General features: G+C 41.6%; 1 protein-coding gene across 2 annotated transcripts in view; it reads left to right on the forward strand.

Annotated features, from left to right (window-relative positions):
* caln1 (calneuron 1) overlaps window positions 1-15,052 on the forward strand; it is a 444,094-nt gene that overhangs the window by 72,250 nt on the left and 356,792 nt on the right. For both annotated transcript variants that reach the window (XM_059971403.1, XM_059971404.1), the window contains exon 3: window positions 13,988-14,100. In XM_059971403.1, the coding sequence (XP_059827386.1) occupies window positions 13,988-14,100 (113 nt within the window). The remainder of the gene's footprint in view (window positions 1-13,987; window positions 14,101-15,052) is intronic.

Here is a 15,052-nt window from a genome sequence, read left to right on the forward strand (position 1 = left end):
CTTTCTCTAAGCCTTGCATGGGGTGCCTTGCCAAATGCCTTGCTGAAATCCATATACACAACATCTATTGCTCTACCTTCATCAATGTGTTTAGTCACAACTTCAAAAAATTCAATCAGGCTCATAAGGCACAACCTGCCCTTGACAAAGCCATGCTGAGTATTCCTAATCATATTATACCTCTCCAAATGTTCATAAATCCTGCCTTTCAGGATCTTCTCCATCAACTTATCAACCACTGAAGTAAGACTCGCTGGTCTATAATTTCCTGGGCTATCTCTACTCTCTTTCTTGAATAATGGAACAACATCTGCATCCTTCCAATCCTCCGGAACCTCTCCCGTCCCCGTTGATGATGCAAAGATCATCGCCAGAGGTTCAGCAATCTTCTCCCTCACCTCCCACGGTAGCCTGGGGTACATCTCATCCGGTGCTGGTGACTTATCCAACTTGATGCTTTCCAAAGGCTCCAGCACATCCTTTTTCTTAACACCTACATGCTCAAACTTTTCAGTCTGCTGTAAGTCATCCCTATAATCGCTAAGATACTGAACACTGAAGCAAAGTATTCATTAAGTACCTCTGCTATCTCCTCTGGTTCCATACACACTTTTCCACTGTCACACTTGGTTGATCCTATTCTCTCATGTCTAATCCTCTTGCTCTTCACATACCTGTAGAAGGACGCCCAAGCTGATTTGCACTTCAGTTTTTTGTGTTTTCTCTCCATTTGGAAAATAGTCAACCCTTTAATTTCTTCTACTGAAGTGCATAACCATACACTTCCTGATGCTGTATTCCATCTGCCATTTCTTTGCCCATTCTCTTAATTTGTTTAAGTCCTTCTGCAGCCTCTCTACTTCTTCAAAACTATCTGCCCCTCCACCTATCTTTAGTATTATTTGCAAACTTAACAATAAAGTCAATTCCATCATCCAAATCATTGACAAATAATGTAAAAATAATTGGTCCCATCGCAGACCTCAGTGGGACACCACTAGTCACCAGCAGCCAGCCAGAAATTGGTCCCTTTATTCCCACTCTTTGTCTCCTACCAATCAGCCATTGCTTTATCCATGCTAAATTCTTTCCTATAATACCACAGGCTCTTATCTTGTTAAGCAGCCTCATGTGCAGCACCTTGCCAAAGGCCTTCTGAATATCCAAGTGTACAACATCAACTGATTCTCCTTTTTCTATCCTGCTTGTTATTTCTTCAAAGAATTCCAACAGATTTGTCAGGAAAGATTTTTCCTTGAGGAAACCATGTTGACTATGGCTTATATAATCATGTGTCTCCAAGTACCCTGAAACCTCATCCTTAATAATCGACTCCAACATCTTCCCAACCACTGAGGTCAAACTAACTGGCCTATAGTTTCCTTTCTTCTGCCTCTCTCTGTTCTTGAAGAGTGGAGTGACATTTGCAATTTTCTAGTCTTCTGAAGCCATTCCAGAATCTTGAAGATCATTACTAATTCTTCCGACCTCTTCAGCCACCTCTTTCAGAACCCTAGGGTATACACCATCTGGTCCAGGTGACTTATCTACCTTGAGACCTTTCATTTTCCTTAGAACCTACTCTCTAGTAATGGTAAGTTCACACACTTCGTGACCCCTGACACCTGGATCTTCCACCATACTGCTAGTGTTTTCCTCAGTGAAGACTGATGCAAAATACTTAGTTTGTCTGCCATGTCCCTGTCCAGTACCGTTTTCCTGTGTTCAAATATCTACTCTCACATCTCCTTTACACTTTATGTATCTGAGGATATTCACGAGAGTTAAGTTTGCCCAAATTTCAAGCTCGTCAGGGGACTGTGAGTGCTTTTAGATGGTTCATGAGTGTGTTTCAAAAGGAAATTACGGACTGCAGATTGCAGTGATAACAGTTCAGAAGATATATATCTGGTAGTTTTGTGAGCTGCCCACAAAACCTTGCTGTATCTCTCCAGCGTCATCCTGATGCTACAAAAAAGCAGCATCATTTATCAGGAACCCCTACTCTGCAGGCCATGCTCTCTTGTTACTGTCATCAGGAAGAAATTACAGGAGCCTTGGGTCCCACACCTCCAGATTCAGGAACAGTTAATACCCCTCAATCATCAGGTTCCCGAAGGGGCATGGATAACTGCAGTCACCTCAACTCTGAACAGATTCCGCACCTACAGACTTACCTTCAAGGATTCTACAATTCAAGTTCTCAGTTGTATTTATTTTTTCTATTTGCACGGTTTGTTTTCTTTTGCACATTGGTTGTCAGTTTTTGTTTATGCAAGGGTTTTCATAAATTCTATTGAATTTCTTCATTTTGCTGTAAGTGCCTACAGGAAAATGAATCTCAAAGTAGTATATGGTGACATATAGTACCATACGCTCTTTGATAATAAATTTACTCTGACTTTTATTAGTATTGTACTGTTCACATTTTGGCATGGTGCACTGCAATATCGAGGTATAAAACACAACTGTGAGGTTCTCAGGAGGGTGAAAATATATCGAGACCAATGAAGAAAGAGCATTCATATAAATCCGGACTGAAGCAGTTCCTGATTTCAATTTCCCACTTTTAATGCGGGACTAATTAGCCTGCATTTTATATAGAAATGTCCCCAAGTCATATTGAACACAAGCTGTGGTGTTGTGGCTAAACTGTAAACAAGACTCTGGCATAGGCAATCAAATCATAAAACACTACAAGGACCACCCAGTACTGATTACACCATTCTGACACAGCAGTAAGTGTTAATGCCCCACACCTCCAAGGAACAAGGTACAATCCTGATCTTAGGTGTTTTTAATGTGGGACTTACATGCTCTCCCCAAGATGGTTTGGGTTTTCCCCGGGTTCTTCATATACCCAAGTTCTTCCATAGAGGGTTTTTCACAGGAATAACCCTCCCGACCATTGAGTACATCTACAAGGAGCAATGCCACAAGAAAGTAGCATCCATCATCAAGGTCCATCATCCACCATCCTGGCCATGCTCTTGCTCCTGCCATGAGGAAGGAGGTACCTAATGTTCCACACCACCAGTTATTACCCTACAACCATCAGGCTACTGACCCAGCATGGACATCTTCACTCACTACAACACTGAATTGATCATTGAGCACAAATTCTGGATTTAATTTCAAAAACTCTACAATTCATATTCTCAGTTTATTTATTTATTATTACTTGTTTCTTTTTGAGATTGTATTTTTAATTATTCTTTGTATGTAGTTTTTAATTGATTCTGTTGTACTTTGTTCTACTGCGAATGCCTGCAAGAAGATAAACCTCAGGTTAGTATCTGTTGATGTATACTTAGTTTGATAATAAATTAATTGACTTTGAACTTTGATAATTGATTCATAGATTAACTGGCCATAGCATATCGCCCTATTTTAACAAATGGAAAAAAAGAATCCTAAAGGAAAAATCATTGGGAATGGAAAAGTAAGTTGCAGGGTTTCAGAGAGCAGGAAATGGGTCAAGTGAGTTGCTTTGCTGGGAGTTAGCAAGGGTGCACCATGTGGTCTCCTGCACCATCATCAATATGTTAGGGAAGCAAGGTGGTACTGCCTGGCTCCTGCAATTCAGGTTTATTCCTGATATAGGATTCTGTCTGAGTGGAGTTTGCATGTTATGTCTGTGGTCACGTGGATTTCCCTGAGTGCTCTAGTTCACTTCCACATCCCAAAGAACATGTAAAACATCTTCACTCTGAGAGTGTTGTGAGTGTGGAATGAGCTGCCAGTGCAAGTGGTGGATGTGAGTTTGATTTCTACATTTAGACAAAGTTTGGATAGGTACATGGATGGGAGAGGTATTGAGGACCATGTCTGGGTGCAGGTGGATGGGTGAAGTTTATGTGTTCAGCAAGGACTAGATGGGCCAAAGGGAACATTTCTGTGCCACAGTTTTCCATGACTCTATGACCCTAAGTGCCTGTCAGTAGATTAATTGACTACTGTAAGCAATAGAGAGCACAGAGCATTAGGGAGTGGAGGTGTCTGAGAGTTGATGGACAGGTGAGAGAGACAGTAATTTCTAGATTGCAAAGGAAGAACGGGGGAGGATGTGTGGGCTGGAACGTGACTCATGAGAATTCTCCTGTACTGCCCATGTTGTCCTTGTCCTTCTTTATGCCATGTAATTGTTAGGGGATGACCACCTTTGACAAACTACCTACCCTTAATGACATTGAAGCCAACATTATCAGCAGCTGACCAGAAACCAGGATTGTCCTTATCAATGTGTTGCCTACAAGTGTAGGTCAGAGATTGGGGATCCTGCAGCAAGAGACTTTTGACTTTTGCTGGCCGGATTCGAACTCGGGACCTCTGGCCCCGAAGTCCAGAGCTGATGCCACTACGCCACCAGCTGGCACCACATGCAAGGTGCAAATCAGGAGTGTGAAATAATACTTCCCATTGTTGGAGATGAGTGCTACCCCAACCATGTTGAAATACTTGACACCATCCCATACAAGGTAGCCTGCTTGATTGGAGCACTTAGTAGTCAAGTTTCATCCATTTTATCTGCTGAGGGATTTTTCTGCCATCATCCTGGTAGTGTATATTCCACCTCTGGCCAACATCAGGCATGCACTGGAGGAGCAGAGCACCGTGATCAGCAGACACAAAACAGCACTGCCTGAAGCATCCCCCATCACTGTGGGAGATTTCAACTGGGCCAGCATAAAGAAGTCTGTGAACAGCTGCCATCATCATATCACCTATGGAACCAGAGCAGCCAGCACACTTGACCTCTGTTATACAACATCAAGAATAGTTACCACACTAGCCCCCACCCACACTTTGGAAAGTCTGACCACATGCCTGTACTTCTACTCTGGATGTACAAACAAAGATGAAATATCTCAGCTCCAGTGGTAAGGACCAAGAAAGCATTGTCAAGGGAGGTCAGAGGAATGCTTACATGACTGCTTTGAGTCGGTAGACTGGACAACATTCTGGGATTCATCTCAAATTTGAATGAATGCACTACAGTTGTCACTGACTTCACCAAGACCTGTGCTGATGAGTGTGTCCCTTCAAGAATATATTGGACTCCAAATTTTCAAAAATGTTTCATATTTATCTCTTAAATTATAAGTAATTTTTTCTAATGGAATACAACCATAGATTTCTTTCTTCCAAGAATCTATACTTAAATGTGTATCCGATTTCCAAGTAACTGCAATAGCTTTTTTGGCTACTGCCAGTGCAATTTTTATAAATTCTTTCTGATACTTATTTAGTTTGAGTTTCGGTTTCAGGATTAAATATATAGATGCTCTGAAGTTGAAACAATTGGTTATTAGGGGAAAGAAATAAATATACATATTAAAGTTATTACGAATTCCAGGGAGCATGTGGAGATCTTCCAACAACCAGGCATTCTGTCTTTCTTTCTTTCTTTCTTTCTTTTTTTTCTATAGGGCAGTTAGGGGGGAGGGGTTAAGGGGAGGGGGTATGGGTTATATACATTGTTTTTTCATACTTTGTAACCATTTAAAAATGCAATAAAAAAAGTTTTAAAAAAAAATATATTGGACATACTCAATCCAAAAGCCAAAGGTGAAAAAGGAGATTTGTAGTCTGCTGAGGGCTTGATGTGTGTCATTTAAGACCAGTGATCCAGATTTATACAAAAAGTACAGAAATGATGTACAAAAGGCTATTCTAAGAGAAAAAACCCCAATTCGGATTGAATTTAGAGACAGAATTGGATGCACATCAGCTCTGGCAGGGTTTGCAGGCCATTACTTCATTCAAGGCAAACCTTAAGATCATGAATAGCCGTGTTGCTTCACTCCCAGATGAGCTGAATGCTTTTTATGCACACTTTGAAAGGGAGAACAAAACTATACCTGTGCAATTCCCTGCAGCATCTATGACCCTGTGATTTCTGTCTCAGAGGTCGACATCAGAATATCTTTCAAGTGGGTGAACTCTTGCAAGGTATTATGGTATGCCTGATAGGGCACTGAAAACCTGTGCCAGTCAACTGGTAAAAGTGGCTATGGACATCTTGTCTCTTACTGCTGCAGTCGGAGGTTCTCAGCTACTTCAAATGGGCGACAATCACAAGAAAAGCAGCGTGAGCTGCTTCAAAGACTATTGCCCAGTTGTACTCACATCCACTGTGATGAAATCCTTTGAAAGGTTTGTCATGTCCACACAACCAAACCCTCAGTTCTAATAAACTAGCTCCAAAACTTGGCTCTCCATACCTCCTTCTGCAACTAAATTCCTGACTTCCTCTTGGGAGACCTCAGTCAACGCAGATCAGGAACAACATCTCCTCCTCGCTGACAGTCGATGCTGGCTCACCTCAAGGATGTGAGCTTAGCCCACTGTCCTACTCTGTCTGCACCCACGACTGTGTGGCTGGGCATAGCTCAAGCTCCATCTGTAACCATGTCAATGACACAACTATAGTCGGCAGTGACGAGGAGGCGTACCGGAGTGGGAGAGATCAGCTGGTTGAGTGGTGTTTGCAACATCAACCTTGCACTCAATATCAGTAAGACCAAGTAATTGATTGTGGACTTCAGGAAGGGGAAGTTAAGGGAACACACACCAGTCTTTATTGAGGAATCAGAAGTGGAAAAAGTGAGCAGTTTCATGTTCCTGGATGTCAACATCTCTGAAGATCTATCTCATGCCTAACATATTGATACAATTCCAAAGAAGGCATTACAGGGGCTGTAATTCATTTGGAGTTTGAGGAGATTAGTATGTCACCAAAGGTTGAACATTTTTTTACAGATGTACCATGGAGAGCATTCTAACTAGTTCCATCTCCATTTGGTATGGGGGGGGAGGCATGCCACAGGTTCAGAGAAAGCTGTAAAAAGTTGTAAACTCAGCCAGCTCCATCTAGCTTCCCCAGCATTGAGGACACCTTCAGAAGGAGACATTTCAAAAAGGCGACATCTATCATTAAGGAACCCCATTACCCAGGGCATGACCTTTTCTCATTGCTACCATCAAGGATGAGGTACTAGAGACTGAAGACACGCACTCCTTAACATTTCAGGAACAGTTTCTTCCCTTCCATCATCAGATTTCTGAATGGACAATGAACCATGTACACTACCAAATTATTTTTTTACATTTTTCAGCTCTTCTGCACTAATTAGTATTTATTTAATATACATATATTGGATTATGGTTAGTTGGGCCATCAGTTAATCAAGGGAACCACTTATTTGGGACAACTCTTAAGGAACAAAGTCTGATTGAAAAAATAGCCAGGATTCTCTTGGTTTATTTGGGACACAATGCTGCTTAACTGGAACAAGAGACTGTTGCTGAACTATTTCTAACTAACATCAATCTCGTGGCAGTTGTGTGGCCGTTAGACAGTTCACCCTGCTTAGAACGAACAGTTTTTAAATTGCTTCAGTTGTATGTGTTTGTCTTCAAAAAGCGGTGATTTTTGTCACTGATAGTTGGGAGGAAATAAGCAATAAGGCAATTCGAAACTGATTTGCTCACTGTGGTTTTAAGTATGCAGGCTTAGAAATGCGAGAAATGGCCGAGAGTGAAAATGTAATGATTTCACTACTTTAGCTAGTTAGAAACCATGAAGAGTTTGAAGGTATTGAGATATCTTGAATGTTACAATGAAAATGAAAGTTTGGAGGATGCAATCATTGAAAGCATTGTATGAAGGCACTCCATTATCTGCTCTAGGTGTCTGCGCTAATTTTGTTCATTTACAGTCAATCAAGAGAAAATGATAGTGTACCATCTGTCGAAATCTATTCGGAACCAGTACGCAGTTTGATAGTAGTGAGGTAGTATTAGTAGTGTTTTAATTAGTTCTGTATTTCATTGAAATGCATATCTGTTACTCAGATAAAATTAGTTTGTTAGTTGTATACCTTTTTAGCTCTTCCCATTAAACTTGAGCCAATTGCAGCAACTGATCCCAATGTTCCCAATGAACCAGTGTAAATCGTATTCCTTTTTGCAATTTATAGTTTTTTTTATTATAGTGTATTGCAATGTGCTACTGCTGCAAAACAACAAATTTCATAACGTACTGTATGCCAGTGATATCAAGCCCGATTCTCATTCTTATTCCATGCCAGACGAAATAGCTTGCTTGATTAGAGCTGCATTCACCACCCTAAACATTTAATGTCTTTCAACGCTCAAACTACACCCATGCGCTCAACTGGACTTCACCTGGAATGCAAGAATTTGGCTCAACGTTCCCTTTTCAAATGAAATTAAAGTGATTTCTAGCCTTGTCCATGACAGGCACATCCCTATGAAATTACTAAAAAAATACTGACAGATGTGTTTTTTTTCTTGAATGACTTTGATATTGAATCCACAGAGAGGAAATGCACTGTTACGCATCAGGGACAGCTTCTCTATTAATTTCAGTGGAGAGAGAAAGCTCTAGGGGTCTGAGATTAATTAGTTACAATGTTTTTAAATAGTATTTAAGAAAGAACTCTTGTCTAACAATTTATTTATTTAAAATTCTAAGTGTTTAAGTTCTTAAGAGTTTGAAAACAACTTTAATCATTTTTTAACAGATTAAATAAGTTTTGCATATTCTTGAATGATCTGAAGCATTCATTGTTTTTCGTAGCTTTGACCATCAGCCAAGATGGGAAGATTGCCTATTTTTTTACAGCTATTTTACAAGAAGGGCTTGTTTCCAGCCAACCCCATCCCAGGCTGTGTAGGCATGATTCCATAATGTCACAGGGGGCCGCACTGAGAGATCAAACTACGCTGCAAGTTCCCAGTAGGGGAACCACATAAAGTCAGCTCAAATTTTCTTTGGAGATGACTGGTGGACAGTCCGCTAATCACAAACTCTGGATTATTATTTTGACAACTTTTGAAGATTGTTTTTTGAGATTTTAGCAGGTTAGTTGAGATAAAGTCTGTTGCACTGGGACATTTCCACTCCCTTGAACTCTGAAGACCAGTTCCAGTGGTACGAACAAGTGTCGTAAAATATTCCAGTGGATGACCATGACATCCTTTGTGCCTTGTCACGTCCTTCACTCAGGAGAGGGTAGTACCCTCTCCTGGCCATTAGATCTCACTGTTGATCTCATCTGCCTAGCCCGCTGGAGCTGGCTTTGTATGTTCAGATAGCAACGCCCCTGTCTCACAGGGTATGAGACCCCTGGCTACCATTATCTGGTTTAGCCTGCCTGTCGAAGCATTGCAAAGGGGTGTGGCCCCTGTACACATGCAAATAGCTACTTGGAGCCACAGGTGAGAGTTGAGTGTCTGGCCTTGGCTAAAGTGGGGTGAGCTGGCCCAGAAAGGACCCAGCAAGCCCCTTCACCAGAGATCCTACCCCTTTCTGGACATCCCAAACACTCAAAGTGCAGTTATTGCACAAGATGCAAACTACAGGAAAATGGCAGCTTTAAATAACAAGAGGTGGCACGATAGCGTAATGCTATTGCAGCGCCAGTGACCTGTGCTCAATTCCGCTGCTGTGTGTAAGGAGCTTCTACGTTCATCCAAGACCATGCGGGCTTCCTCCGGATGCTCCGGTTCTTCCCACATTCCGAAGACGGAAGGTTAATTGGTGACATGGGTGTATTTGGACAGCTCGGGTTCATTGGACCACAATGTTACTATACTGTGTCTCTAAATAAAGCACACATTTTCATCAAGTTAGCTCCACAGAATTTGTTCTATACAAAATGCATTCCTATCTCAGAATTCGATAACCTCAAAGTAGAAAAAATGTAAAATATGTTTGTAGAAACAAAAGCCAATTAAAAAAAAATTAAGCAGATGTTGGCTGAAAGCCACCGATAAACCTAACAAATATATCAAGTGCTGAGAACATTTTTCTTTTACATTTTGGCTCAGGCGTTTATTTGCACTGGGAAAGCTGAGACAAAACGCTGTTGCAAGGGGTCTGCCTCTGGCCATTTCAGACATGACACTCCGACAAATTTTATTCACACTGGGGTTAACAGTCAGAAGTCAGGTCAGGCCTAGAGTTGAATCCTGTGTTGAACAGTGACTGTGGCGTGTGTTGTAAGCAATCAGATCAAGGGAATGATTAGAGTTTGTTGAGGTGATGTATTAAATCCTTAGTTCAGAATTTGTTTGGGGAATGGGATCCTTGGAGCCTCAGTCAGTGGTCAGTTTGGAGGATCATTTAGGGTTTAGGGAATGTCCTGGTTGGGAATTTGGGGATCATGTCAGGGAGGTCAGGGAGTATTTGGGAAGTCAGGGAGTGTGTGATTGCTAGGTGGAGGTGCTAGTTAGTACCTTGTGGAGCAAGAAGCAGTTGGGAGCGTGAAGGGAGAAGTAAGTCTAGAGGCCCACCTGAGTGGACCTGGGTTGGGACCTGCTTCGAGAACAGTGCTGTTAAAATGGTCCTGAGAGTACCAAATGATCTTAATTATCTAGATATACTTGAAAGGAGTGGATGCACTGGGAATTATGTCATTCTGTGCATGTCTGACAGCGAAACAGTGTTATCAGTACAATGCATATTGTGACCAGGGCTGCAGGTTGCATTTCTAGATGAAACGATTCAGCCCAGATATTGTCCTAAATGCAATCCTCTCTGTAGTCAACCAATCATCATATATGTAGTACTTATAAAAATGGCATTATGTATGTATATCATTGGATGACTGCTTAATGGATTATCTGAAGTGAAGTGATTGTCAGTTGAGGAATTTCAGGAGCTGATGAGGGAAACCAGTGCTCCCAATAAATATTGAATCAGGAAAATTAACAGGCAGGTAGTGACCTGTCAGGTGGATGGTAATGGCAGATGTATAAAGAGTATTTAAGAAACTCTTATATAGGTACATGAATGATAGAAAATTGAAGATTTTAAGGAAAGAGCGGTTAGATTGATGTTAGAGTATGTTAACAGGTTGGTACAGCATTGTGGGCTGAAGGCCTGTACTGTGTGGTAGTGCTTAATGTTCGAAAACTGGAGGAAATAGCAGAAAATGAAGCTGAACTCAAATTAAGAGACAGTTCATTGGAATGCAAAAATTACACAAAGAAATATGATACAATACAGGAATATTCGTGGGTGGATGATTAAAAAGCCATGGATTTGCTGCTTTTCTTTGAACACCTTCCATGGTTTTCTTTGTTTTGTGGCTATCTGGAGAAGATAAATCTTAGGTATACCTTGATTATACATTAACCTTTGAACCTTTTGAAAAAGCAAAGGCATTGAACAGTGTAGTATCGTATCAATAACATCTCATCTCGAGTATTAGAGGCATGGAATATACCAACAGGGTTTTTCAGTCTGTGAGGACCTTCTTTGGAACCCTGGGCTAGACTTACTATGCAAACTCGTACCATATCAGGGGACTCCCCAGACTGGACCCAGGGTTTCCAGAATTCGTGCTATAAAATGTGAAGGTGCCGAGGCAGCAAGTGCTTAGACCTGTATCTCAAAGGCTTGGAGGTCAGATGAATGATAACGTTCTAAGTGTGCTTTATGGGACTGAAGTTTGTGCCTGTCCATTTTAAAGAGTGGCATATTGGATGAGGTGCTGGATTCTGCTCATCAGTTCCTCATCTGAGCTTATTGTATGAAGGGGAATGGGCTGGGGATGATGGAAAGAGCTGGTGGCTCTGCCTGTGCTGTCTCAAGAGAACTGTTGTGAAACCATGCTGATATTTGGCTGTAGAGTGCTCCAGTTCTGTTTACTTCTTCCTTTCTCATTTTCTTCAGACACAGGAGGATGTTCGGCCTATAAGTCTCTGCCAGCCCTCAGATTACTGTCAGTCACATTCCCTGATTTATGGTTGCTGTGACTCAATCTCCCATCAGCTCCTCTCTGTTTCTCCGTTTCTCTCAACCATGCCAGGTGCAATTTAGAGCAGGCAGTGAACCTGCCGGCAAGTCTTTAGGAGATATTTGGCAATTGGAGGACATGGGCAAAACCCAGACAACCACAGGGAAAATGTACGAACTGAGGTGGCATCGTAGTTCAAGATTAAACCCATGTTCCCCGAGCAGTGTAATAGCAATAACTGCTGTGATGCTGTGCCACTCAAGGCACTGGTCATAACAGCCAGATTTAGAGGAGCTATCAGCAATGTAGAGCTATAGGGATCACAGCAGGAGGGTTGAAAGACCGAGATCACTTGCTAAATCTCTTTAATAAGTTACGGGCAGATCATGGTGAGAAGCTGCCACACTTCCAGAATTTACTGATGACCCACCTGTCCAGTTGAAGAGTCTTGACCCGAAAGGTCCATTTCCCTCCAGAGATGCCCCCTGAGTTCCCCTTTGTGTGTTGTTCCAGATTCCAGCTTCCACAGTCTCGCGTGTCTCTCTGCAGATTACTGATAAGGTGGACTGACAATTCTGTAAACTGCCAACTAGAAAGGTACAAACAGGGCCAAACTGATCGCCTGGCCAGGTAGGCAGGCAAACGCATCATCTGCGGATGCTATTAGGAGGTCAAAGTGACGGTGTTTCCGTCTGAGTCATCTTTGTATTTCCTAGGCTTAGAAAATCTATTTTCCTAAAACCGATCTGGTAATACCTGCCAACTGAGCCCAGATGTTTCAACATCTTTACCCCCTCATACTATGCTTAGTAATGCTCGTTCTTCCCAGAACAGAGGCCACTCTAAGTTGATCATTCATCAGATGATAGCTCATTGCTGGAAAATACAGATAGACAGAACTCAAATGTCCTGGATGGAGGGGGGGGGGTGTCTCTCTCTCCCTCTCCCTCTCCCCCTCTCCCCCCTCTCTCTCCCCCTCTCTCCCCCCTCTGTCTCCCCCTCTCCCCCCTCTCTCTCCCCGTCTCTCTCCCCCCTCCCTCTCTCTCTGTCCCTCCCCCTTCCCCATCTAGGACATAACCAGAAGTGCTATATTTGGAAAGAACCTCAGCATTGTCAAGGACCCCTCCCAGTTTAATAATCTCTTTCACCCCCTACCCTCAGGCAGAAGTTACCTCAGTATGAGATCAAGGACTGTTAGGCTGGGTAACTTCTTCCACCAGGCTGTGAGACTTCTGAACACCCTGTTACCATTCAGCACACATCATCTATGACAGCACCAGCAACACTAATACTTAACTATATGTTGTATATGCACATTATACCAACTTGTACATTTACAGAATGCCTTTTAAAATCTGTTGATAGTATTCTGTTAATATTATTCCGCATTGTGTGTGATATATGCACTGTGATTTGCACCTTTGTCCCTGAGGAATATTGTTTCATTTGGCTGTATACATGTGACAATAAACTCAAATGTGAACTTGACCAAATAACCAGTTGGCACCAAAGCAATTGGAATGCAAACCCATTTTGTTGGTGGGTTTATCATTGCTGTCACATATACAGAGATACAATGGAAAGCTTATCTTGTATGCTGTTCATACAGCTCAAATCGTTGCATTGTGCATTGATGTAGAACGAGGTGCAACAATAACTGAATGCAGAATAGAATGTAACAGCTACAGAAAAAAGTGCAGTGCAGGTGAACAATAAGGTGTAAGATCATAACAGGGTAGATTATGAGAATGAGTACATCTTATCATACTATGGAACTATTCAATAGCCTTACTACAACAGAGTGGAGGTCATCCTTGAGCCCAGCGGTTCTTGCTTTCAGGTTTATGCTTCTGCCTTATCTGAGAGAAGAGAGAATATCTGGAGTGGGTGTGGTCTTTGCAATTATGTTGGCTGCTTTACAGAGGCAGTGAAAAGTATGGACGGAATGAAAGGGGGGGGGGGGGAGGCTGGTTTCCCTGATGTGCTGAGCTGTGTCCATGACTCCCCCTGTAGTTTCTTGTGGTCACATTGCACCTTTCCTCTTTATCTCTTACCACCTTTCGTCTCTGTTCCTAATCTGCCATGAAGGGGCATGGACAATTAATGAACTGAAGTGATCTGATACAAGGGCAGGAGTCTGGAGAAAACTCACACCTTACTTATGCCTGAAAGAGGAGTTTCATCAAGAATGACCGTGTATTTCTTGCGTGTTACAGGTGATGGACAAGTGGATTTTGATGAATTTATGACAATACTCGGCCCTAAACTTTTGTCATCTGAAGCGCGAGAAGGGTTTCATGGCAGCACAATAGACTCGATATTTTGGCAGGTAAGAAGTTTATTTGATTTGATGCTTTGTGGTAACAGGCAGGATTTTTTTTCAAGTTAAAAATCTTGTGCAATGTAACATAGCAACCGTTTGATTTTACTTTCAAGCAGAACTGGTTGCTACTTGACAGTAAAATCAGATGCAGAAGGTGTATCTTCACAGTGTTTGAGAGCCCAATGCACAGAGTCAAGCAGTGATTGATCAACACCAAATAAAGTGAAACGAGATCTATATTCTGTTATTGCATTAAAAATATGCTCTTTAAAAATTGTTCATTTACTTGTGAAGTGAAGGTCATATGATCAGTTTCTCTGGGGCAACATGAAGCAAATGAATTCATTGTAAACCTTTAAGAATTAGCTTTAATTTTGAGTAATTAGTTATTCTATACATGAAGATAAGTAAGCTATATTTTTAAGCTGACATTCTGAGCAGGATTGGATGTATGTAGTATTAACAATGTTTCATATTTAAAAAGGTATTATTTATCTTTCTAATAAAAACAACAAATATCATGTGTGAGGAAGTACAGACTGGTTTGGTAATCTGTGTACTTATGAAACATAAAAAGGGAAGATTGGCAGAATGCACTGTGATGCTTCTGTTAAAACACATTTTATGATTTTTTATTTGAGAGCGTTGTTAACAAAGAAGTAATCTTATGAAGACCTTTGCGAATTTGCCCATCTTGTTTGTGGCACTTTGAGGCACTGCATTGACTTTTCATGCATAATTTCTATATGATGTCTGGTTGTGTTAGTAGAAGCCATTCAGTTATTCCGGCATTTTGTTTATTTTGCTGCTGAGTTCAGTGGAAAGTACACCCTCTGCAGAATGGTGACAAACTGCCAGAATGTGCTATGGACGTGCACTTGTCATGAAAAAAATATGGTAATAATTTTTATGGGACTGGACCCAACCTGGCTGCAAAGAAATGCCCCTCACTACCTCC

Source organism: Hypanus sabinus, chromosome 6 (genome assembly GCF_030144855.1).
Source record: "Hypanus sabinus isolate sHypSab1 chromosome 6, sHypSab1.hap1, whole genome shotgun sequence".
Classification (NCBI taxonomy): domain Eukaryota; kingdom Metazoa; phylum Chordata; class Chondrichthyes; order Myliobatiformes; family Dasyatidae; genus Hypanus; species Hypanus sabinus.